Source organism: Macaca fascicularis, chromosome 8 (genome assembly GCF_037993035.2).
Source record: "Macaca fascicularis isolate 582-1 chromosome 8, T2T-MFA8v1.1".
In the NCBI taxonomy this organism is placed as follows: Eukaryota; Metazoa; Chordata; class Mammalia; order Primates; family Cercopithecidae; genus Macaca; species Macaca fascicularis.
The window spans coordinates 142,262,229-142,289,482 of record NC_088382.1 but is presented as its reverse complement, the minus strand read 5'-3'; the positions used below and the strand labels follow the sequence as shown (position 1 = coordinate 142,289,482).

At 37.7% G+C, this 27,254-nt stretch overlaps 1 protein-coding gene across 6 annotated transcripts in view; it reads left to right on the top strand.

Annotated features, from left to right (window-relative positions):
- The window catches only part of DNAAF11 (dynein axonemal assembly factor 11), a 95,174-nt gene that overhangs the window by 10,348 nt on the left and 57,572 nt on the right, over window positions 1–27,254 (top strand). For 4 of the 6 annotated variants that reach the window (XR_012416645.1, XM_065519640.2, XM_065519639.2 and 1 more), the window contains exons 2-5: window positions 3,358–3,525; window positions 7,949–8,026; window positions 20,698–20,870; window positions 25,913–26,136. Coding sequence is in view for 5 of the 6 variants with exons in the window: in XM_065519640.2 (XP_065375712.1) it covers window positions 3,358–3,525; window positions 7,949–8,026; window positions 20,698–20,870; window positions 25,913–26,136 (643 nt within the window). In the remaining variant the exon portion in view is untranslated. Of the gene's footprint in view, window positions 1–2,090; window positions 2,315–3,104; window positions 3,203–3,357; window positions 3,526–7,948; window positions 8,027–20,697; window positions 20,871–25,912; window positions 26,137–27,254 lie in introns of those variants that run through there. The other 2 variants (XM_065519641.2, XM_065519642.2) reach the window with 2 other exon arrangements.

The window sequence follows — 27,254 nt, the reverse complement described above, 5'->3', positions numbered from 1 at the left end:
ATGCTAGGAGGTTCCCTAAACTCCACCTCTTTAAACTAATAGGGATTTTTCTCATCTTCAGTCTCATGGTTAGAACATATGAATCAACATAATTATTTCCTAATATCTACATGCCTTCAAAAGAGAAGATTTGACATTTGCATAAAGTTGTCGATTTTACACACATAATACCTTGATGAAGAGAGTTTCTTAGCTAGTCGCAGTGGCTCACACCTGTAATCCCAGTACTTTGGGAAGCCAAGGCAGGTGGATCGCTTGAGTCCAGGAGTCTGAGACCAACATGGGTACCATGGTGAAACCCTGTCTTTACAAAAAAAAAAAAAAAATTGGTGTGGTGGCGTATGCCTGTAGTTCCAGCTACTCAGGAGGCAGAGGTAGGAGGATCCCTTGATCCTGGGCTGCAGTGAACCATAATTGTGCCACTGCACCCCAGCCTGGGTGACAGAGTGAGACCCTGTCTCAACAGAAGAAAAAAAGAGTTTCTTAAATGTTCAGAGGTATAGCAAAAGAATACTAAAAGGATATTTGGTATTGGTAGAAACTTTGTCAACCCTGCAAATCTTTAAGAGTGGGCAATTTGGAAAAGTGTAGAGTGTAGACTAGAGGCACCTGTGATACCTTCAGAGTGTAGACTAGAGGTGCCTGTGACACCTTGAGCAGCCCTGCGAGTCAGAAAGTCCAACATGGCAATATGAGGCCAGAGACCAAGTGATGCTTAGGATACTATCAGAAGTCCCCTGAACACATTCGACTTAAGCGTGGATGACAGTCCTTTGGAATTCAAATTAGTTTATATCTTCAATATGGATACAAAACTAAGGCTTCAACCAGAATCTGAGGCAAGAGTATAAGTAAAGGCCTATGTATCAAGTTATAAACCAAACTGCTAAATAAAATACGTCTTCTTCCCTTAACAAGTATACTTTCATAACAACCCAAGGGCTGCATTTCCTATGCTGGAGTTCTATGACAGAGCATGGTGGCTTGGGGAAATCTTGCCCTCTGGCCCTCTCTTCCCTTTTCTTCCCATCTCTGACTCTATCCTGTCCCCTCACGCCCATGTATGAGCATGGACACTTCAGCCTGTACATCCATGCCATCCACCTCCCTGACAAACAGCTGATCCTTGGACACCCCTAGGCATTGGGATATATACCTGATGTCATGGTCTGTCTTCAGGAATGAACCTGGAGAAACTGCCATTGCAAGGTTTGGAGTAAGGCTTGGAGCCCCTTGGACAGAGAATCCCATCATTCCCTCCATGGATCATGGTCCAGAGAGGAAGACTTGGGCCCTGGATGGGCATGTCCTCCTGGCCCCATGGACTCCAGTTCTAATAGAAGCAAGGCCTCCAACAATCCACCCCCTTGCTCTATGGATTTGAGTAGTTTAAGTTACAGATATACCGTTAGTCATTGAGGGTCTTATTACTAGTGGTCAATAATTTCCACATTTTGTTAAATGTACAGATAACAAGGGTTGTGCCATCTCAACCCCTTGACCCATGTTGTATCCTTGCTAAGATAATTCTTATAGGCAAATAACAGATACAGATCATACATTTACTTTACATGGGAGCATTGCTCTATCCTCTGGCTGTACCCATTTATTCATTATCAGTTGATTTAAGCTGTTAGAACCAACTTTGGTTAGGAATATAGAGAGTAGTTTTAATGCTTTTCTCTTACAGGTTTGGTTTTTCTCTTTTCCTTGATTATAGCACTCTATTTAAGCTGGTTCGCAAACCATCAGTGAAATTCCAGGGACAGCTGAATGGTGCTGGCGGCAAGGGTGCCAGTGAGCCAGACTGGTGGTGTACTATTAGCCTCCTTCCTTGGTGCTTTGGGCTGTCCCTTACCAGGATCTGATTTGTTACTATTTCTGCCTGTTAGTTAAGCCAAGGCTTAGAGCAGCAAGGACTTTCCCCATGTATGGTATTTAAATCTCTCAACCCCTACATTACTCTGGTCCTTCTTCCAAAGAACTGTCATTGCCAGCACCCGTATCTCCTACCACTGAAAGTAGCAGAGAGTTTAGCTAACTCCACATGAATGATTAAGTTTTTACATGTTTTTACATTTAATAAAAAGGCAAACTCCACTTTTAAGGATGTGACATAGAGATGTGGTAGCAGAAGTTGCTGTGAAGAACTCTGTCTCAGTTAGAGGCGTCTGCACCTTCAGGAAACCTGGAATTTCTAGACGCCGTTATTTGCTTACACGTGAGGCAGTGGAGCATAGTGGTTAAGAGCAGGTGGTCTGGCACTGAACTGTGAATTTAAAACCTGGCTCTAGCACTTATCACCAAGACCCAGGTAAGTTATTTAAACTCTCTGTGCTTTATTTCCTCATCTGACAAATGGCAATAGTAACTCCAGATAGTCATATATTAATACATGCAAAGCATTTAGAATAGTACCTGGCACCTTGTAAGTGACAGTGAGTCTTTATTATCTCCTGGGGTAGACATACAATATTTCCACATCCTACAGAAGATGTGAGGGTTCAACAAATACCATTTTTAGTGGCAGTGGGAAATGCTTGGTTCCTACTTGTCGTTACCTCTTTGGTTTCAACGCATCTTTATGAAGATGATTCATGATCTTGTGCTTGGCTGTGACTGTGGACCATAGATAGCGCTATGTCCAGTCTCCTGGCGCCATCTTCATCACATACTGCTGACCTTCTGTGGCAGGCGAACCCAGGGCAACACATCACTCATGTCAGAGGGATGGGAGCTCCTATGACACCTCCTCCTGTGAGCGGCTTTCAAAAACAACTTCTCCTGGAAACACAACAAGTGGTGGCTGCTTTATAAGACTGCTGTGCAAGATCTAAGGTGTTCCTTTTCTTTCTTTCAAGCTTCAGTTAAATTAACAAACATTGGTTAAATAAATGACCCATGACCTTTATCTTCTGAATGGTGGAAGATGCTTTCATATTTCTGCCCTCTGACAGCCCAGTTGTGCCTCTCAGTAACAAGTTGCTCTGTCTCAGATTAGTTAGTGGATCTCATCCATTTTAACACGGTACCATCGTAAGATTCCATGTAAACATTTTTATAGCCATTAACTCTCAACTCCATCTCCATCCATACAGCAAAATATATGTAGACCCTTCACATTTAAAGGCAAATATAATATCATCATGTCTTCTTCTTCCCTCTGATTCACATCGTGGCATCACAAAAACTCCAGGAGGAGGTACCATTTTCTCTTTCACTTTGAAAATTGCTTGGGCCTGGAGAATTGACATTTAACTGCAAAAAATAAAATAAAATAAAAATGCGTTAACAACACAATAATCTTACATTGAACAATGGGGACAGAAATGTAATGTGTAACACATTTTCTTTCAGTCACAGAAGATCTTATTAGACGGAATGCTGAACACAATGACTGTGTCATTTTTTCCCTGGAGGAACTCTCCTTGCATCAGCAAGAAATAGAAAGACTAGAACACATTGATAAATGGTGCCGGGATTTAAAAATTCTCTATCTTCAAAATAATCTTATTGGGAAAATTGGTAAGTTTCAGTACTTAGTTCTTATGGTTTCTTTAACATTGTGAATGAGAGAACTTTGGAAAGTGCTGTGTTATTTTTAGAAGAAGACAATCACTGGAAAAGAATTCCATGGGAAAACAGACACAGCCATCTCTCAGTGGCTGTGTGGCGGACATTTGCCTAAACATTTCTGTGTGTAGTGAAAACAATTTCCAACAAGAAGTTGGGAGAGTAGGTAAAGGTGAGGAATACATTAGTTGACCTGATCATCTAAAAAGACAGAGAACACATCAGACCTGATTTTTTTTTTTAAGTTTGAAAGGGAGGAGGTATTTGTCATCATTTTACATCACACTGCAAGACGAATTTATATGAGAATTGAGGGAGTCCTTGTCAGGTGACTGCAGAATTCAATAGCTAGTTTTGCTATATTTATTGTGACCATATATGTGCAACGCATTGGGTTCAGTATTGGGTATTGAGGGGCTTCCAATTTGGAATGGAAATTAGAGGTAAATGCAGGAATCGGGTCAGTGAAGATAAAAATATCAGCATTATAACTGATAAAGCTCTTCTAAGAAAGTGGCTTAGACTTGCAGCCAAGTGGGCTTGCTAATATTGCCCTCAGAATTAACTTACCCACCCAGTTACATGCAGAATTGGACAACCACAAGTTTCTCCTACCCAGGTGGGCCTTTGCTTTATGTCAGGAGGTAGATAGAGACCATGTGCTGTCTTCTGGTAGGAAGATCCCAGAAACCAGGAAAGAGGGTAGGACTGGGCATGCTCAGTTTCTTCTCTTGATTAACCTATCAGATAAGTTGGTCTTCCTTCCCCCACCACACCTAACTTCTCTCACAGAAGAATGATGAATTAAAGGGCAGAGGGAAGGGAGGCATGTGGAGTTACTCTAATGGAGGTCCTGCCACATGGACACAGAAGGAGAATCCCCAGGACCCAGAAAGAGAAAGCACAGGCTCTGGCATCAGGTAGACCTGAGTCAGAACACTGCCTCTGCCGTCTCCCTCTACGCAGTGTGAAATTTGACAAGTCAGTTACTTGCCCAAGTCTTAGTTTTGCCATCTGTAAAATGGCTAATAATGCCTAATGTATAAATTGGCATAGGGATTACATGAAATGATATGCTTAGCGCTTGCTCACCATGAGGTAAGTACTCATTACAGGATAGCTGCTGTGCTGCTGCTGTTATCAATTTGATCATTTACCCCAGTGTCTCCAGGCTAGCCAAATGAAGGTAGGAGCAGAAAGGAGAAGCCAACGGAGTTGGAGGAAAAGGGATGGAGTCAGGGCTGATGAGGCAGAATGAGTGCCAACCCCTGTGTGCCCTGGCATGAGAACCCAGAGGTCAGCTTGCAGGATTATATTTAACTTCCCATGGTGATGTGCAGTGGTTCACAACAGGGGCATTTGGCAATGTCTGGAGATATTTTTAGTTGTCGCATGTGTATAGGAGGATGGGGAGGGGATGCTATTGGCATCTAGTGTACAGAGGCCAGGAATACTGCAAACCATCCTACAGGGTTCAGGATGCCCCCCACCCCCACAAGAAAGAGGCCCAAAATGCTAGTATTGCTGAGGTTGAGAAACCCTGGTGATGTGGTTGCTTCTAGTTTCGTGGATAATTGAAAATTGGCTTCAGGCTTGCAAAAAGCCTAGATTTGCATCATTTTTGGAAGATTTACTAAAATTCTCTGTATTTTTTCAGTTAATTATTTTTGGCATCTTTAACTTGACCAGAAATTAGAAACTCTGGCACATTGTTCAATTAAAAAGGCTATTACAGAAAACCACCAGCTTTTATGCATGGGGGCATGAAAGAACGGTTCTAATTGTACAGATCTAAAAGAGTTCCTAAAATTTTAATCTCCACAGCTGGGTCCATCACAATTACTAATTAGGAGCATGGTATTTCAGTCCTTTTCAGAGCTGTGAGAAAGCTTAAATTTTTGCTTCCAAAGTACTCTTAAATTAAACACTCTTTTAAATCCTAATAATGGGATTTTTCAGTGCTACTCCACCCCTAGGCATTTAGGCCCTTATTTAGCTAGTAAAACCACCCCTCTAGGATTCAGACTCGCTCTTGTGCCATTAAGGTAGAAGTTTGTGAAGCAATTGGCTTTCCTAAAGCCCTGTTGCCCACAGGAAGACACAGATGGTCTGCGGAGGAAGGTGCTGCTTAGAGGTGACCCAAGAGGGAGCCCAGGGGCCATGTGGGGTCTTGTCAAGTGCCCTGCCCCCAGACCTACTGAATCAGAACCTGTGGGCTCCTGGAATCAACCCTTTCAACAGCTTCCCAATGGACTGCATGCCTGGGCCAAGCTGAGAGCCACAGAGCTTCTTAAATCCCAGAGGCAGAGGGTCTACTCCAAGTTCATGGGCCTGCTTAGTTGAGAACTGTTTCTAGAATGGTCTCACTAGAACTCGGAGTCCCTTTTCACTACCCAAGAGGCTCTTCCATTTTGACTTACAGAGCCTTTTTTTTTCCCTCTCTGACCAAGTTGGGCCCTGTGGTTTTGAGGAATTAACTTAGGAAACCCTCCCTGAGCAAATCTTACTTTTCTATCATATGACTCCTTTAGCGTTTACAGGGTGATGCATATAACAAAGGTGGAGAAGGGAAATCCTATTTTGAAGAGGTATTTTATTGTGGGCTGGCCATTTTAACAATAATAAAGTATTTTGTTCAGGATGTGGATGAGACTCTCATAGTTCTTAGCACATAGAAACCTCCAAATCTGCTGGGCGCGGTGGCTCACGCCTGTAATCCCAACACTTTGGGAGGCTGAGGTGGGCGGATCACGAGATCAGGAGATCAAGACCATCCTGGCTAACACAGTGAAACTCTGATTCCAATAAAAATATGAAAATTAGTCGGGTATGGTGGCGGGTGCCTGTAGTACCAGCTACTCAGGAGGCTGAGGCAGGAGAATGGCGTGAACCTGGCAGGCGGAGCTTGCAGTGAGCCAAGATTGTGCCACTGCACTCCAGCCTGGGCAACAGAGTGAGACTCTGTCACTTAAAAAAAAAAAAAAAAGAAACTTCCTTATCTTTGACTCTTGAATGCTCAGATGTTTCTAAAAAGCTTTTTCAAACATTAGGATTACTTAGAATAATTTAAATTCTGAGAGAAACATTTGTAGTTTTTTCCCCCAAATCCTCCATTTAAACAATGCATAAATTGAGATTCAGAGATGTGAACTGTTATGTTCAGGTCTATGGAAACAAATATATGATGTTTTGTACATTTTAGATTAACTATTAGTGGTGATAAGGGTGATGATTATAAATCACCATGTTTGAGCTTCATGATACCCCTGAGAAATGGGCAGAGGATGCACTAGTTGAGTGAGGCTGCCCCCAGTGCACATTCCTTAGCAAAGTTTTCTACATTCCTGTCATCTTACTGTTCTTTTAAAGTGTACTATAATGATTTAGTTCCAGGTTCTGGAGTCAGATTTCCTAGCTCTACCACTTAACCTTGGACAAGTGAATTAATTCTCTGTACCTTGGCATTGTGATTTGTAAGAAGGAGACAATAGTTTTGACCTCATAGGTTTATGATGAGGATTAAATAAGGTAATACGTACTAAATGCTTAGAACATTGTGTGACATGTGATAAGCACTCTTGCTATGGTATTATTCACTGTTTTTCAAAGGCCCCATTCTGCAGCAATTCTGTGACTTGTTTATGCTTGTTGTTCTGCCTGTATGAGCTTTCATGTTTGTTAAATAAAATAATTCTGTATCAGGTTATTTTGGTTTCAAGTCAAAGAAACCCAACTAAATGTGGCAGAACAGTAAGGAAGTCAATTATCTTACCCAACTTTAAGTCTAGAGGTAGAGCAGACTCCAGAATCAGACAGGGTTGGTCGATTCCTTCTCTCTGCTCTACCAGCTCTCAGGCTTTGTCCTGCAGCTGCTTCCCTTATGATTGAGTATAAGTATCAATAGAGATAGTAATTCCTTATTAACATCCAGCAGGAAATAGAGATAAGAACCCTCCAAGCATGGAATATAGATCCTTCCCTTTTATCTGATTAGGAGCACTGGGTGTGCATGTCCTCTCCTGTATCACACAGTTGTCAAGAGACTGCCATGGCTTAAACTTAGGTTCCTGAGCCATCACTAGCGAGAGAGATTGGATTGTCATGCACTGGCCCAACTTGGCTAAACCTAATTGCCTGGAGTTAGGGCTAGGTAGAGACATGAGCAAAACTGGGTGTCATCAGGAAGGATGGAGGGAGCAATGGGTCCTCCTTAGGCAGCCACCATGTCTGATGTACAGGTATAGATTTGGAAAAGCAACATGGTTTTGATAACCATAATAATAATCTTTAGATTTTCTTTATTATTTTAGTAATAGATTACATAAAAGTGTCTTTATTTTGAAGATTATCTTAATTACATTATCTTGTATTTCAGAAAATGTTAGCAAACTCAAGAAACTTGAATATTTGAATTTAGCTTTAAACAACATTGAAAAAATAGAAAACTTGGAAGGTAAGAATGTTTCTTCTATTATGCTATTATGAATTAAAATTGAGATTTAAAGTTAGAAGGTCAGGTGTGGTGGCTCATTCCTGTAATCCCAGCGCTTTGGGAGGCCGAGGCAGGCAGATCACCTGAAGTCAGGAGTTCGAGACCAGTCTGACCAGTATGATGAAACCCCATCTCTACTAAAAATACAAATTTTAGCCAGGTGTGGTGGCATGCACCGGTAATTCCAGCTACCCAGGAGGCTGAGACAGAATTGCTTGAACCCTGGAGGCGGAGGTTGCAGTGAGCTAAGATCATGCCATTGCACTCCAGCCTGAACAACAAGAGTGAAACTCTGTCCCTGCCCCCCACCCAAAAAAGAAAAAAGTTAGATTTAAACAGTCTTGTAAAAAATAGGTATGCTTTTAAAATTAACATTTTACATACATCTTATAGTTATTCTTCTTATAAAAATTCAAGCAATAAGGTGATATGTAAATTCAAAAATGGAAGTCCACTTTACCCCTTCCTAAGTAGCCAGAATTAACACTTGGGTGTATACAGGTAGCCAGAATTAACACTTGGGTGTATACAGATAGCCAGAATTAACACTTGGGTGTATACAGGTGGCCAGAATTAACACTTGGGTGTATACAGGTAGCCAGAATTAACACTTGGGTGTATACAGGGTGATTTTATTTCATTTTGCTTTCTATTAATGGTATCATACTATGAGTATTGTTTTGAAAATTAGTTTTTTCCCTACAATTACCTTGCTTTTTTGATATCCAGGAAAGGGGGTGTGGGGCTACGTACTGGAATCACTGTAGACTGATTTATCTAACCATCTGTCTGCAAATGGACATTTGGGTGCGTTCCAGTGTTTTGCTATAAAAAACATGGCTACAGTGAGCCTCCTTCTACATTTTACTTTGTGTACATGTGCACAGTTTTTTCTAGGACAGACACTTAGAAATGGAATTCCTGCATTTAAATCAGCATATTTTGAAAGATACTGCCAAATTGTTCTCCAAAATATTTATTGTATCGATTTGTACTTATACTGATAGTCCATGTGAGTACCAACCTCTACACAGTTTCACTAATACTTTCTATAAACAATATTTTTTAAGATAGGAAGATATTTTTGTTTATTTTTATAGTAGCCATCCTATCCTAATAGGTGTGAAGTGGTATGTTATTGTGCTTCTGATTTGCGTTTACCTAATGACTAATGATGTTGAGCATTTTTTATGTGCTTACTGGCCATTTGAATATCTTCTTTGGAAAAATGTTTATTCAAAGCTTTGGCCCATTTTTAAATTAGTTATACTATTTGTCTTTTCACTGCTAAGTTATAAGTGTACTTTATATATTCTAGATGCTAGACTTTGATCAGATATTTGATTTGCAGATATATTCTTCCAATTTGCGGGTTTTCTTTTCAACTTTCGTGATGGTGACCTCTGGGGCACAATTGTTCTTAGTTTTGTCTGTAGTTTGTTTGTTTGTTTGTTTGTTTGTTTTCCCTATAAGTGTCTTTGGTTTTACTGTCTGGAGAGTATGGGCCTTTATAGAATGAGTTGAGAAGTGCTTCTTAATCAATTTTTTTCAAAGAGCTTGTAAAAAAGTTTGTGTTAATTCCTCTTTAAATATTTGTTAGAATACACCAGGAAAGCCATCTGGTCCTGGACCTTTCTTTGGGAAAATTTATTGATTATTAATTTAATCTCTTTGTTTGTTGGAGGTCTATTCAGATTTTCTGTTTCTTCTTGACTCAGTTTTGGAAGGTTATGTCTTTCTAGAATTTGTCTATTTCACTTAGGTTATCTCATTTTTCACCATACAGTTGTTTTTACTACTCCCTTGTCATCTTTTTCATTTTTTTACATGTCAACAGTAAAGGCTCATCTGTCATTCCTGATTTACTAAATTTGAGTGTTCTCTTTTTTTTCCGGTTAATGTGTAGCTAACAGTTTGTCAATCTGGTCAATCTTTTCAAAGAACCAACTTTTGATTTTGTTGATTTTGTCTATTGTTTTATATTCTCTATTTTGTTTGTTTCCATTGTAATCCTTATTATTTCTTTCTCTTTGTGTTTTCTCTTTTTTCTAGTTTCTTAAGACAGACAATTAGGTTATTGATTTGAGTCATTCTTTTTTATGGAGGTATAAATAAAATTATATGAATTTTCCTCTGAGCATTATTTTTTTTGCATCTGTTTTGATATGTTGTGCTTTTGTTTTAATTAATCTCAAAGTATTTTCTGATTTTTTTTGCAATTTTTTTCTTTAACCCATTACTTATATAGCAGTGTTAATTTCCACATCTTTGTGACTTTCCAACATTTTCTTATTTTACTGATTTCTAGTTTCATTCCATTGAGATCAAATAAATACTTTCTTTGATTTTAATTACTTTTAGCTTATTGAGACTTGTTTTATGGCCCAAAATTTGATCTATCCTAGAGGCTGTTCTGTGTACATTTGAGAAGAATGTACATTCTGCTATTCTTGGGTTCAATGCTCTAAATATGCGTGTTAGGTCTAGCCTTTTGTTTCTTTCTTTCCTACTCTTCTATTTCCTTGTTGATATTCTGTCTAATTGTTTTATCTATTATTAAAAGCAGGTTATTGATGTCTCCAACTATTATTGTTGAATTGTCTCTAGCTCTCTTCAATAATGTTAGTTTTTGCTTTATGTATTTTGGGACTCTGCTCTTAGGTGCATATGTGTTTATAATTATTTTATCTTTTTGATGAATTGATGTTATTATTATAAAATGTCATTTTTTGTCTATAGTAACAATGTTTGCCTTAAAGTTTATTTTGTCAGGTATTGATATAGTCACTCCAGCTCTCCCTTTTTTCTTTTTGGTTACCATTTGTATGGTATAACTTTTCCTATCTTTTACCTTTCCAACTATTTCTATCTTTGAATCTAAAATGCTTCTCTTTAAATAACGTACAGATGAATCATATTTTGATTTTTAATCTATCCTGTCAATCTCTGCCTTTTAATTGGGGAGATTAACCCATTTACACTTAATGTAATTAGCAATAAGGCAGAATTTCTGTCTGTTATTTGCAACGTTTTTCTATATATTTTATGTCAAACTTGTTCTTCTGTTTTTGGATTACTGTTTTCATTTTTGTTATTTTTGTGTGTACCATTTTAATTCCCTTGTTCTTTCTTTTATGTGTATTTTTGAGTTTTTTTAGTGGTTTCCATGGGAATTAAAATTCTAGTTCAAATTAATACCAACTTCATTTCAATAGTATACAGACTTTGCTCCTGTATAGTTTAGTTTCCCTCTCTTCATTTATGCTGTTATGGTCACATATCACATCTTCACATATCATATGCCTATTAACATAGATTTATAATTATTTCTTTTTGCAGTCATCTTTTAAATAATTTAGCAGAAGAAAATAGGTACAAACAAAAATAAATTTATGTTGTCTTTTATATTTACTTATATAGTTACCTTTAGTAATCATTCTTATTTTATTAAATGAATTTGAGTTTCTCCCTAGTGTCTTTTCATTTCAGCCTGAAATACACTCTTTACTATTTCTTGTAGCATAAATCTGTTAGTGAAAAACTCTCATTTTTTTCTATCTAAAAATACCTTAATTTATTTTCTATTTTTGAAGGAGAGTTTTCCCAGATAGAAAATTATTTTTTGACAATTACATTTTTACCATTTCTTCTTTCCTTCCTCCCTTCCTTCTTCCATCTATCCATCCATCTACCTATCTATTATCTTTTCCAATAACTTTTTTTGTGTTTTTTAAATCTCCCCAAGAACTTCTTTCAATTGGATTTTTAGTAGTATAATACTGATCTTTTGTGCCTTTTAACTTGCATCTTTTATTTAAATCCATTTTTGTTGATATTGTACATTTTGAAATATTTCACCAGATTCAAATTCCAAATAATCATTTCCTTTTCATCCCTGTTCGTTTTATAGTTCAGTCCATCTACAATTAACTCTTTAATTTGGCTATACTTTTTTTTATTATTTTAGTTTAAGTTCTGGGATACATGTGCAGAACGTGCAGGTTTGTTACATAGATATACACATGTCATGGTGGTTTGCTCCACCCATCAACCTATCATCTACATTAGGTATTTCTCCTAATGTTCTCCCTCACCTAGCCCCCCAACCCCCGACAGGCCCCAGTGTGTGATGTTCCCCTCCTGTGTCCATGTGTTCCTATTTTCAACTCCCAGTTATGAGTGAGAACGTGCAGTGTTTGGTTTTCTGTTCTTGTGTTAGTTTGCTGAGAATGATGGTTTCCAGCATCATCCATGTCCCTGCAAAGGACATGAACTCACCCTTTTTTATGGCTGCATAGTATTCCATGGTGTATATGTGAATTTTGGCCATGCTTTTTATTCTTCTGAACTTACTTCTATGTTCTGATTATTTCGTTCCTGTGGTGTGTATTCTTATTTTATGGATGAGATATCTTCTAAATCTCTTTGGAGATACTCGTTAGAAATTTTCGCTGCCATTTTTTTTTCATCCCCTGAATTATCTTCTTCATCTGAGGTTTTCTGTTTTATTTTGCAGACTTCTATCTTGTGCTATTTTTCTCTAAATGTCTGATAACATTTGGTGTCTGATTACAGTCACAAAGGATTTCGTGTATTAGGTGGCTTGTGTGACTTATGCTGCAGCTGTAAGGTTCTGCTTGCCTATCCAGCCTCAGCCTGCCTGGCAGAGCCACTGTGCACTCTGCCAGTGGGTGGGGCATGCTGACTGGCAGACTTCACTTTAGGGTGCAGGGCCATGGAATAGAGGCAGACAACCTGTTCTCTTCACCCCATTGCCATCTGCTAATAGCTGAAATTAGGAGGACTGTACTTAGGTCATGGTAGATTTTAGCCTATTTGCCTACTAGGGTAAAAATGGATATTCCAGTGATTATCAAGGTTAGGTATTTACAATTACATAAATCTGCCTCATATATTTTCATTTTTCCTTCTCAAAAAATTACCATTACCAAAGCCCTCAAACCTGGCCTCAGTCCTGGGATCAAGATGATCCTTTTAATCATTGGCATTTTTCTGCATTAGAAGTGGAGTCATTGCTGTCTCCCAGCTAACACTTTACAGCCCTATTCTCCTGTGAACAAATGGAATAACAAAATTTACTCTATGTCCATGTTTTGTGGTAATGAATTTTCTATCTAAAATGACAAAGAAATAATTAAAACTGGGACTCTTGGCTCAGTTGTCCAGGGCTTGTTAGTTTTATGAAGTAAGTATTCTCACACCCTATGAGAAGTTCTGTTTGTGTGATTTGTTTTATTTATGTACCACTAGAGGGCAGCATCGTCACTATTGTCTTTTTGAGCTTGGCAAACTGCAGGCCAGCCCCACTCCTGCCTTTTACCTGGACAGGTCTTTTTGTGCTCTGCCTTCCAGCTTTAACACGGATGAACTGGGTGTAGGGTAGGATTGTTTGGTGAGGGTGGTGGAGGGGGATGGGGGAATGGAGAATGCATCCTATCTGCTGGCAAATATGTACTTTTGTTTAATTTTAAGGGCTTGAGGTGACAGAGGAGGAAGATGGGGGTACACCTTCAGCCCACCTCCTTAAGTAAATCTCAAAATAATTTTAAAAATAAGTTGTTTTGCTTTTTTACTTTTTTTCCTTGGATGGCAAAAACATAGCTGGTATCTTTTTTTTTTTCCTCTCCTGTTGAGGATTCACCAGGGTAGAATAAAATGCTTTTGTTTTCCATCCCTTACCCTAACCTAGAAGGAGAGGTGGAATTTCCCATAGCATGAGCTCCCCCACCCACCTTGGGCAGTCAGTATTGTTGATTTCCGTGATTTTTAGACCCCAGAGGGTCACTGAGCTGGATCTTCGCAGAACAGGAGATAGAGGCTGGGACTCCACTGAAGGAAGCAGTGTTGAACTCCAGAGACGAGATTTTTCTCGAGCTTGGTCAGTTTGGCAAGAATTGTTCATGTTAAGGATGACAAACGTAGTTTAATTTCTTAATTGTAGGCCAAGTAGACATTACGATTTGACACTTTGAAAAATATAATGAACATTTGGAGCGTTCTTTATCTACAAAATTATAGCAACATCCAAAGATATATGACATTTTTACCTCATTGGAATCTTTCAAATGTCACTTTTTCTTATATGAAAGAAAAATGTAATTAAAATGTCTTCTGTAGCCTCCTAAATTAAACTTAAGAAATGCCACCTAACCTATCTTAAGTCAGTTTACCCCAAATATATCTTCCACATTTATAAAATTCATCTGTCATTTTGCCAATGTAAAATAAACATACAAACATAGAGATATAGACTTAGTTTTATTTATAGATATAGTTTTGTACACATCCTCCATATAGTGGCTGAGTCTACATTTTTATAATTTAACAACTGCATTATCAAGTTTATTGATGTGTTTTAAATGCAACCTTATTGTTTGGTGCTGGAGGTGTTTTTAATTATGTTCGTTATTATGAATATAACTGTTCTGAGCAGAACTGTACGAGTTACCTCTGTTTCCAGTTGAGATATTTGGCTCGGACTTTTTTTCCCCCAGATGAAATTCTAGCAATGGAGGAAAAAAAGAATTTAAAAGCCTATTTTATATATTGACAGATTGCATGCTGAAACGTATAACTCTTATGTCACAGGCTTGCTGATATATGTTTTTAATATTATCCACGTTTTTATTAATTTAATAGAAATGATTTTGTTTCTCCCTTTCATTTATATAATTATTTTTGAAGATGTGAAGTTAATGAATTTCACCTATATAGTAAAATCTAGAATATATAAAAGCATGTATTTGTTCTTGTACATTTTGGATATTTATCTTTTGCACAATCAATATTTTTAGCATAGTAATAGTTCACAAGGTCACAGTGCTATACTTATGTCCCTTGTCAATCCCCTCAGACCTCTAAGTCCTACTGCCCAGAGGTAGCTACTCACAATTCCCCTTGCTTGTTCTATTACAAGTGTCTAAATAATGCACTCAGTATTATGCTTATCTCCCAAGTATTGCACTTACATCATGCTTATCTGCTATTTCTTGATATTCCTATTTTAGATGTCATCTATTGACTTCCCAATGTGGAAGATGCAGATTTTGTTCTCTCACACCATCCACAAGGTTCTCAATTTTCTCCTACCCACCCTCCGTGTATTTTCATATAACATTAACAGGATATCATAATGAAATATGGGATATGGACCCATTTACAGGGACTGGTCTTTTGAATTAACTCTGTGTTGGGAGGAGATGTTACACTCGCTGCCCAACTCTCCCACATCTAATCTCTGGCCTTTCTTATCCCACCTGCCTCCTCCTGCCTTCTTCCAAGCTGGTCTGCCCGTCTCCACCTGTGCCATGAATTCCAGGCAGGTCAGTCCTGGGCCACGCCTCTGCTGGCTGGTGACAACTGCTTTTACTTACAGACTCAAATATGTGTTCCACAGAATTGTAGCTTGAGAATTGTAAGATGAAGATGATGATGATATTTTAGTAATAAATAGCTAACACTGGCAAAGAAACTCTGTAGCACAGGGGTCCCCAAACCCTGGCAGAGGACCCATACCTCTGGCCTGTTAGGAAGCCACCGCACAGCAGGAGGTGAGCAGTGGGCCAAGAGGGTCATAGTGTCTGAGCTCCACCTCCTGTCCGAACAGCCGCTGTTTTAGATCCTCATAGGAGCGGAGCCCCATTGTGAACTGGTCTTGCGAGGGATGTAGGTTGCGTGCTCCTATGAGAACTTAACTAATGCCTGATGATCTGAGGTGAGACAGTTTCATCCCGAAACCATCCCACCCCACCATCCGTGGAAAAATGGTCTTCCATGTAACCAGTCCCTGGTGCCAAAAAGGGTGGAGACCGCTGCTCTAACATATCAGTTCAGAGAATCTTTTCAGGTGGGCCAACCTGGGTCCAAATCTCAACTCATCCATTTAGGAGCTGTGTAAATTTTGGTAATTCCTTAGCTCATTTGCATTGCAGTTGCAAGTATCTATTGCCACATAGATCCCAGAAGCAGCCGTTGCTGGAGGCTCCACCTCCAAGATGGTTGCTTCAGTTACCATCTGGCGCCGCTTCTGGGTGTGTTTCTTTCCACAGAAGCGGGTTTCGTTCTCTCTCACTGCTTTACGATTCTCCAGGTGGCTCAGGGTCTCTGAGTGTGGTGGAGTAAAGGTAGCCAGACACTTGATGTGGCTTCTGACATGTCCCAGAGCAATTGTTTGTAGGGCAGTCCTTCCAGTGTGAGCATTTCAGACATCTAGGCAGCCCCAGAGCTTCAGTGGTGCCCCAGTCTGTTGGTCAGGCAAGTCCCTGGGGCCAGCCCCAGTGCAGAGAGAAGGCGAAGGATTCGATGCCATCTCTCCATGAGAAATGGCATGCATGCACATAATGATGGGCATCTCAGAGCCAAGTGCCCACACTGAGCTATCTGACCTTCAAATAAAGATAGTAATTGTGATATTTCTCTCATAGGCATGATGTTAGGATTGAATAAGATACTGTATATGGAAGAGCTTAATATAGTCAACAGCAAATAAATATTAGCCATGTAGTTAATAAGCTTTTTATGTACCTGGAGCATACTTATCACATTTGAGAAAACTATGCTAACTTATATCTTAGTTTTCTGTCAGTTTTATGTATTTTATCTATTTGTATACTTTAAAAAATTCCCAACTATAACCATGTTGCAAAATTTTGAAAAACAGAATGATGTTTAATCTTAATTCCACCATTGCTATTATCATTTTGCTGTATTTATTTTTCTGCCTTTTACATTGTTGTAATTTTGGCGCATGGGCGATGTTATATCTTACTTTTTCCATTTTCATTATATCATGAGCTCTCCTCTTCCATGCTGTGATAGTTTTCATAACCACCATTTTAGATGTACTTATAACATTAAACATTGAATAGATGTATTAGAGTTTGCTTAACCATTTTTCTACATTGAGTTTCTTCCTAATGTGCTTCTTTATTTTATATCATGTAATTATATTTACTAGAATTTAATGTCCAACTATAATAGTCACCTACACTCAGTCTTGTCAATTCCATTTTTCCCCTCAGTTGCTCAATTATCTTTAAAGTTGTCTTTCCTTTAGTTTTCACCTGAGCCAACTAACTAATCTATCTGTTGACTTATCTGCTGCACTTACCCATTTTCCTTCTTTGTCTTTCTCATTCTTTCTTTTCTCCTCCCCTCTCTTCCTCCTCTCATCTCTTCATTTCTTCTACAAGTATTTCTTGACCTTCTATCTTATGCCAAGGAATCTTTTACGTGTGGGAAATAAAGTAATTAACAAGTCAATCTTCCCCTCTCCATGGAGCTTAAATTCTAATGGGGAAGACAGGTCATAAACACTCAAACAAAAAAGAAAAACATCAGATATGACAAAGGATGTACACAAAATTAAAATGAAACAATATGTGTGTTAGAGAGTATCTGATTGCCCTAAAAAGAACCAAAGAAAAGACAGTGTCTACCAGGTTTCTCTACTGTAACATTACTATATTTCACTTTTAACCAATGAGTAATTTGTGGGAAGATACTTGAACATTATGTAGATATCCTATTCCTCATCATACTTTCATGCACTGGTTTTAACATTCTAATGACTTGTTTTCATTCCATCATTCTTTTCATATTTATTAGATGACATTCTTCCTTAAGAAAAAACTTTGCCTTCTCCCCCAATTTATTCGTATTTCTTATATTGGCATAGACTCATGGATTCTTGTTTTGTTCAACGAATTATGTTACTACCATTATTTAGTTTAATGATCACAATGTCCCAGGTTTGGCTACAGAAGCCCTTCCAAGTAGACTCTTCTGACATTTTAAAATGTTCTTATCTTTCTTTGAGTACTTTCTTGCTTAGTGGTACATCAAGAAGTTCTAGACTCCTCTTTTCTTTTCCTACTTTTATCTGTTCTTTCCTTCTTTCAAACTGTTTATATTCTTGAAATAAGTATATGAAGGAGATTATTACCATATTTCATTGCAAAAGGTGATAAGAACCTGGGGTATGGATAATAAGATTATACTAGACAGGAAGTATATGATAAAATTTAGGAGTTAAGGTCTCTGGGACTTGGCTAATGACATGAAGGAGTTAAGAGAGTAATTTAACTTTTAAATTTATGACTTGACCCTTAGATGTATCAAATTCATGTCTAAAACCAAAATAGTGATAGTATTGAAAGAGTTCAGACATAAACAAGGCAGAGAAGCTGTGTTGAGGAATAGAGAATAAGAGGAAATAGGGAGAATTCCATTTTGAACATGTTGAATGTAATATGTCTTACAGACATTTGGAAATAGGAGTATGATATTCAGATAGTGGGTTATCATTTGGAAATCATCAGAATCTGGGGTTAGTTAAACCAATAACCATGACTGTTGTCATCAAGAAGATGATGATAGAAAATACTGGGTCAAGGGTGGAACTCTGGGATATATCACCATTGAAGGGATAGAGAAGTTTATAAAAGAGATGAAGAAGAACAGACTACATTATAAGGAGAACAAGAAGAGAGTAGTATCACTGTTACCAAGACGGCTGAGAATTTTAAGAGATAATTCATGAATAATTGTGCCATATGCAGCAGATTGTTCTAGTGAAAAGTGGGTTGAAGACGGTCGATTAGACTGCTAATATCATGGTCCTTGGTCACCTTTAGAGAAGCAGATCTTATAGAATGCCAGGAACAATGGGTTGAGCAATGAATGGGAATTGAGAAACAACCAATGAATATAGGTTTAGGGTAGCTTTCAATGTCTAATGGGCATTGCCTACTTCTGGATTCTGTGTTTGCACATTTAATTTTCTTTTCCTTGTATTTTTTTTCTCTTTTTATATTTTCTCTATGTTAGACATAAGTGTGAACTCAGGGACTATGATTTTTTTTTTTTATCAGTTTATTCTAAAGACCTTGCTTAGCAACATCTATGTAGCAGGCACCCTGCAACTCCCGCGTGGGTGGATGAATGAATGGATAGATGGATATAGAGTGAGGTCATACATCTGAAAGTTCTAAGATAGAGGTTGCTTATTTGGAGGAGATTGGCTTGGGGTCTGACTTAATAAGAAGAAAACATGAAATTCTGGACCAGATTGAGTCAGGTGATAGAATAAGGGAACAGGAAGGGAACACCATCATTTAATGAAGTTGACTCCATTATATAGCCTTCAGAAATGAGGAAACCTCACCAAAGGTGACACAGTTGCATAGCTGTAAACCAATCCAAATCAAATTCATATTGATGACATTAATCTATCAGGAACTGAAATTCACTCTAAATTATATAGCCACAGAAAAATTACAAAAAAAAATAGATAATAAGGAATCATAACGGAAAGGTGTGTAGAACTTTGAAGAAATAAATGCAGAACAAGGTGGACCTGGGGTATTAGCTGGGGAAGGCTTTCTAGACATTGGAGGTTGCAAAATCTGCCATGTTAATCCCACAAGCATGAGGCAGTCATAGTGAGAGATAATCTTATATTGAACCAAGCCCACAAAGGCTGCTGCCTAAACTAGGTCAACTCTTCTTAGTTCACGGAAAGAAACTGTAAGGTTTCTGCTCATGAGACAGCTGTGCTTGCTTCCTTCCTTATAGGTACATTGTCCAAGAAGTCATATGGTAATTAGAGTGCTCATTGAGCTATTCTAATCATAGCTCATGTTTGCTGACACTCTCAGTGGCAAGCATTATGCTAAGCACTTTACATGAGTCATCTTATGTTATTTTCACAACTTCTGACTCTGGTACCAATACTATTATAATTCTATAGATGAGCAGGCTGAAGCTTGTAACTTACCCAAGGTCACATTAGCAAGGATGAGGTAGAGGAAGCACTTGAACTTGTATCTGTCTAATTCCCAAGTCTGGACTCCTAGCCACCAAATTTGCATGGAATGTGAATGAGGGGATTAATTCAAATTCAAATTTAGATTCGATTCAAGTTTCTATAGCATCTGGCTATCTCTGTAATGAAGGTGGATGGGTCAGATTTACTATAAAACCCTACTTCAGTGACTCACCCTTTTTCTATTATTCCTTTGAACATCAAAACATCTTATTCTTCACTTTTGTTAATACCTTCAGTTCAGTTCTTGGTGGCCTTAGAGCCATTCTCTCTCTGCTAGGTGACTTTGCAAATACTGGTTCTGATGCACTGGTTTTATGAAATGCCTTTCTTTTTGGAGAAACTTTCCACTATCACCCTCCAAGATGAAATATGTCCTACCGACCTGCTAAAACTCAAGAGGACAGGTTCCAGGTGCCCTCTCTAGTAGGAGTTTTGTTCTGAGGTAGCACCCACTGTAGTAGCAGCTTATACTTTTGCTTTTTTCATGCCAGATAGTGACCAAATCAAAAAAAAATAACCAGTCTTGTTGTAAGCAGGGAAAGTGATTTCCCCTGGCTGGAAGGACTCAGAGGGTGAAAATAAGGGGAGACAGAAATATAAAAATGAGTTAAGATGAAGCCTTTGAGTTGATATTTCTGAAAAATCACTTCATGGTAAGCAATGCAATAAATCAGCAGACTGAAAATACAACAACTGTTACTTCTATTATGTGCTATTACACATGTTTTATTACCACTGTGATTTTTCTTTATTTGCTTTGTTTTCATTTTATTTTTCTCAACAGGATGCGAAGAGCTGGCAAAACTTGACTTGACTGTAAATTTCATTGGAGAGCTGAGCAGCATTAAAACCTTGAAGCACAATATCCATCTGAAGGAGCTCTTTCTCATGGGGAACCCATGTGCTTTCTTTGACCACTATAGAGAGTTCGTGGTAGCAACTCTTCCACAACTAAAGGTATGGTTATTTTAATGGTGCAGAAATCACAGAGAAATGAGCATGAGCAACTATAATAATTCCTGCTTTACTTGCAGCAACAATGAATGTGTTGTTTCAGATAATGGAATATTCCAAAGAGCCCAAAGTAATTATCTGAATGGCTAGACCTTTAATATTGTTTAAATAGTTTTAATAAATCCCTGAAAAATAAATTGCATATTTTTCACCTTTCTCATCCAAAACTTACAGAACTTAATTTGACTTTTTCTCAATGAGTTCAAATCATAGTTACAAAGAACATTCATCATTACTGATTAGAATTCATTATTACTTGTAGCAAACCAAAAGTTTAGGGTTTTAGAAGTAGCTACAGCTATGTACCTTTGTATTACATAGTCTTAAGCTACTGTGCTTTTATAATTATTATTTTTTATCATTGCTTTTTCTTAACATTTTCTTTGTAGCAGTGGTTCACTGTCTTTTTTAAATTTTTCTTTTCTTTTTTTTTTTTTTTGAGAAGGAGTTTCGCTCTTGTTCTCTTCTTGCGCAGGCTGGAGTACAATGGCATGATCTCAGTTCACTGCAACCCACGCCTCCCAGGTTCAAGTGATTCTCCTGCCTCAGCTTCCCAAGTAGCTGGGATTACAGGCATGTGCCACCACACCCGCCTACTTTTGTATTTTTAGTAGAGATGAGATTTCACCATGTTGGCCAGGCTAGTCTTGAACTCCTGACCTCAGGTGATCCACCTGCCTCAGCCTCCCAAAGTGCTGGGATTACAGGCGTGAACTGCTGTGCCCGGCAAGTTCACAGTCTTTGGTGTGCATCAGAACATGTAGAGGCCTTTTCAAAACACAGACTGCTGTGCTCCTCCCCCAGGGTTTCTGTGTCAGGTCTGACATGGGGCCTGAGATTTCACATTTCTAACAAAATCTGTAAGTGCTGCTGCTGGTGCAGGGACCTCATTTGACAACTATGACTGTTTATGTTACTCTTATACCATATCCCCCCAATCGAATAATTTTAGAACTGAGGGAAAAATATTATTTCTTGAGAAATCATACAACAGAGAATATTAAAATAGCAATGTTAAGTTTCATGTAAGTCCAAGAGTTCCCAGCCTGCATGTGGCTCCATGTTCCTGGAAAGAGAATGCATGGATACATCGCCTGTGCAACAGGCATTTTTTCAGTTCTCAAAGGATATTTGTTTCTTAGACTTCTGTGTTCTCTGCAGTCAAGAGACTGCTGACTGCTGGATTAATGGAATACATTTCTTCTACTGTAAAATTTCTCAGATTAAGAGAATGAGTGATTCAGGTAATTGAATATAGAATAAATAATAAATTGTCTCATATGTAACCTAAACTGATCGTTATTATACAGTGATTTCCTAGAAAATGAACTGATGAGACCTAGACTATCATAGAACTAGGTCTTGTAGTGTAATGCTGTGAGCCATGCCCTTGGAAGGGCTAAGGGTCCAGGAGTCCTCATGGCCACCACAGCTGAGCCTGGTCAGGCTAAAGGTGTGAGAGCCATCATATGGCTGCCGCAGACAGGGTCAGAGGTTGTGCCAGGTACTTTGTGCACAGTGTTTCTGATCCTCCCAGACCCAATCAGGGAGACAATTAGGTGCATTCAGAGCTCGGGGAGTTAATGCTGCTTGTTTAGGCTGACAGATCTGACAAGTGACACCAGTGGGATTTGAACCTACATGAGTCCAACCTTGATGCCTCCACCATTCACACTATACCCACACTCACTGCTTCTCTCTGGGTTAAATTACAGGCTTTGGATCAAGTCTTTCCTTTCAGAAAGACTTCTCCAAATCAACTGCTTCAATAGAAAACAACCCCTTTTTGAAAAATAGCATTCATATATTTATTAATATTTTAAAATAGTTTGATATACTATAGAATCTTAATTACCATTTCATTGAAAGCTTGTGAGCTGCTTGAAAGGAATTGTGTTAATAAATGTATTACTTTCCTAGGGCTGCTGTAACAAAGTACTGCAAACTAGATGGCTTAAACAACAGAAATGTGTCATTTTATAGCTCTGAAGGCCAGACGTTCAAGTTCAAGATGTTGATGGGGTTGGTTCCTTCCAGGGGCTGCAAGGGAGAATCTGCTCCATGCCTCCCTCCTAGCTTCTGCTGATTTGCTGGCCAATCTTTGGCATTCTTGAGCTTGTAGACACATTACCTGAGGGTCTCTGCCTTCCTCTTCACAGAGCTCTCTCTTTATAAAGACACCAGTTATATTGGCTTGGAGCCCACCTGCTTCAGGATGATTTAGTCTCAACGAATTACATCCATAATGACTCTGTTGCCAAAAAGTCCATGATTTGAGCTGCTGGGGGTTAGGACTTCAACATCTTTTTTTGTCAATTTTACCCATAACAACAGAGTAGTTATTTTAGATAGTCACATAGAAGAGGTGTGAGGAGAGTCAGCCCTTTTCAAGGATTTTCTTCCCAGTGTCTGAGCCACTCCAGAAGTAGGTAGACCCTGCAGTGCAGTGGGAAACAGATTTGTTAGCAGACAAACCAAGGTCTGACACCTGCTTCCACTGCCTGTGAATTGCGTGCCTCATTTTACTGATGTATAGTGGGATCATAATTCCTACTTCAAGGGAGTTCTGTGAGGCCTTCAATACACCTTAGTGTCCCTTTCTCTGCTTCAGCACTTGCACGGTTATTACCAATAAGTGCGGACACTCCACCTTTGTGCTGCAGGAATCCTGGGTGAAGAAAGATAAAGAAACGCTCAGCTTAAAACTGAATCTATGATTCTTAGGCCTTCTAAACTCAGACGTGATTTTGGCTTGAAGGAAATGTGGGCCAATTTCAAAGATGAACAGAAATCACCAAAAAAGTGAGGTTCCTAGAATAGGTGCTGGGGTACAGTCCCGAACTTGTCATTAGTTATTATTATGAGGTCTTTTGCCTCCTGTCAGTAAAGTGACAGAGGGTTCAGTTGTCATAGCCTTTTAGGAATAGTAGTGCTAATTAAGTCAAAATACACTTAAACCGTTTATAAGACAGAAATCAATCAATCAATCAATGTACTTCAATTACAAAGAAGAAAAGATCACCTTGTTCCCCAGGGTTCTGTTGGGAAAAAATCTCAGTCGAAAGAAATTATCTGTAATAAGCTAGAGTTTTCTAGCTTATTATAATACACAGTTATATATAATGTATTTATGTTAATAATATATATTTATATATAAATTATACTATATAAATTAATATAACAAAGTACTACAAATTGGATGACTTAACAGAAATTTATGAAAGTACTATATTTATATAGTATTAATTATATATAAATATATTTATAATTATGTTGATTCATATATTTATATTAGTGTATTTACTTATGTACACTTACAAAATAAGTAAATTTCATTTATCCCAAAATTTCCAAATTGATTTGATCCCAACCCTGTATTAAACTAGATCAGATTAAGTATGTGGACCACAATTACTTAATGCCTTAAATAATAGGTTTTATTGCATTGGGTTCATCATTATGGCCTCATACATAATGGTATGAGGATACCTTTATTGAAGGATACTACAAGAAACAGCCCTATGAAACCTGTGACTGTATGGACATATTTCTGGAGAAACAATGCCTGACATCTCTCAAGGTCTCCATTATGAAACTCTGTGCTAGAAGTGTGTTTTAGAGCTGCATGTTAGAGGGAAGCTACAAACTATTTTTTCCTTAAAGACCATGAAAATTGTGTAACTAATTATGTTTTTCTATTTCACTTTGGCTGCCAAGAAGCTTGGAACCAAATCTGCAGCCCATCTATAGCAACCATATGAGTTCTTATGACCAAAGCATATTTGGAATTATCTTTTTACCAAATCTCTACATAATTTTGACTTATAATTCAGCTGATTCTAATAATTTTTTAATTTGTATTTTACTAAATCTTTCTGTGTATTTTTCCCCCTTTTATATGTTTCTTATTGCTGCTGTAACAAATTGAGACAAATTTAGTGACTTAAAACAATACAAATGTATTACCTTATGATTTTGGAGATCAAAAGCCTGAAATGGTTTCACTGGGCTAAAATCAAGGTGTTGTCAGGGCTATTCTTTCTTCAGGCTCTAGGAGAGAATCCCTTACTTTGCCCCTTTCAGCTTCTAGAGGATACTTGCATTTTTAGGCTCATGGCCTCTTCCTCCATCTCCAAAGACATCATTATGCCAACTTTACATCTCTCCCTAACTCTGACACTCATGTCTCTCTCTCGTACTTATAAGGACCTCTGTGGTCCTTACACGAATCACCCTGATCATCCAAGATCCTTAACCTAATCAAACCTGTAAAGTCCCTTTTGTCATGTAAGGTAACATTCATGGAGATTAGAACATGGACATTCTTGGGGAACCATTATCTTCCAACCACACCTTCCTAAATACCTCACCTCATTTTGCAGAATAAGGCTGGGTAGATAAATAGGTATCTTTAAACTGTTAGCTCTAACATTTTAGGTTTTAATTGACACTTTTATTTTAATATTTTACTTTGGAAAATCATAATTGAAGTATCAGATGTAAACAATGCTGTAACAATAGCCTATCTATCTTGTTAAGGGTGAAACACGGGCTCATTTGTATTAGAGGCCAATCATGCGTAATATTCAAGGACTTTTTTTTGCCTGTAGAGAGCTTTTGAGAAGTGCCATTGTTGTACTTGGAAGCTATGATTTGACTTAAGCATTGACATTTTTGACATAGTGAGCAATTATAAAATTAACATAAAATATTTTGAGAGTTTGTATTAATTATCATTTTTAACAGAAGACCTAATCATTATTATTGCCAGTAAAGGTATTTTTAAAACTGTGTAAATTGTATGAAATAAACATTGATTTAGAACAATGTTCTGATATTTCCCATTAATTATATTGTTTTAATTCTCTATCACTGTGGTGTATTATTATTTCTAAGTTTCAAAAGTTCTAATCAAAATCAACCTGGGGCTGATTCACACTGCTACTTTTGAACAATTGTACTATATTTATTGTTTTTTGTTTAAGTGGTTGGATGGTAAAGAAATAGAGCCTTCAGAAAGGATTAAGGCATTGCAGGAGTATTCAATAATTGAACCACAAATCAGAGAGCAGGAAAAAGATCACTGTCTTAAACGAGCCAAACTCAAGGAAGAGGCTCAGCGGAAACACCAAGAAGAGGATAAAAATGAAGACAAGAGAAGTAACGCAGGCTTTGACGGACGTTGGTACACAGACATCAATGCTACTCTGTATGTAAATTATTAGTTTACTTTCTAGTCAACTTTTGTTAAAAGCAGCAAACTGTATTCTCTTTCCAAGTTCTTTGCAGTACACTTATATTCCGGATTAATTTGAAGAATAAAACATGATGTGAATTTTGGATGGAAGAATATGAGCATCCCATTGCTTGTGACAATTCTGTAAGGCTTTCTTTCCTTGGGGGAAAAATTCCTTTTTAAACTAGTAACTTTAATTTCCATCTAAAATTATTCTCAGAAAAATCCATAAAATATGTACAGAAAAGATGAATTAACAGGTGTACTTTGATTTACAAACTAGGAGTATTTTAGAAAAGTTAAATACAAATCACAGTATTATAATTTGAATAATTCTAATTGTATCATACAACATTCTGTTTTCTTTATATACTGAATACATTCTTAATGTGATTAATAACTTTTTTAAATTAAAATTTTCATGTTTATTTATTTTAAGTGAATTGCAATTATAGTCAGTTGATTTGATTCCATACAGTTAAAGTGTAAGGTATTTAGATAACAGAATCCCTTAAAATTAGGGAAATAATACTTATAGAGTATTTCAGACATACATAAATGTTTGAAAATAGTTATATAGGCAGCTTGTAGTTCTACCACCTACATTTAATAAATGACAATATATTTGCTTTGGATCTTTTTTTAAATAAGAAATAAAATATCATTAAGAGTGTAGAAGCTCCTTAAGTACTTCCCCTTCATCCCATTCCTCTCTTCATCCTGGTGGCGTCTGCTATCCTGAAGCTGGTGCGTATTTGATATATGTTGATTCATTCATATTTTTAATACCTTTATTTCACAAGTATGCCTCCTTAAACAATAGTAGTTTGAGTATGTGTGTTTAGCATGAATGATATCTTTCTATAGCTTTGCTTTTCATGCAACATGTTTTTGAGATTTATGCATATAAATCTAATGTAAAACTAATTCATTTTAAGTATAGAATAATATCCAGTTGGATGAATAAATTATAATTTATCCCAGAGGTAATATTCAAAATAGTTAATAGCCAGTATTTCACTTGCCCTGACCAATCAGAAGGTGCAGCAGCTCCAACAACACATACAATCCTTCTAGTGGTGCCAGCCGGT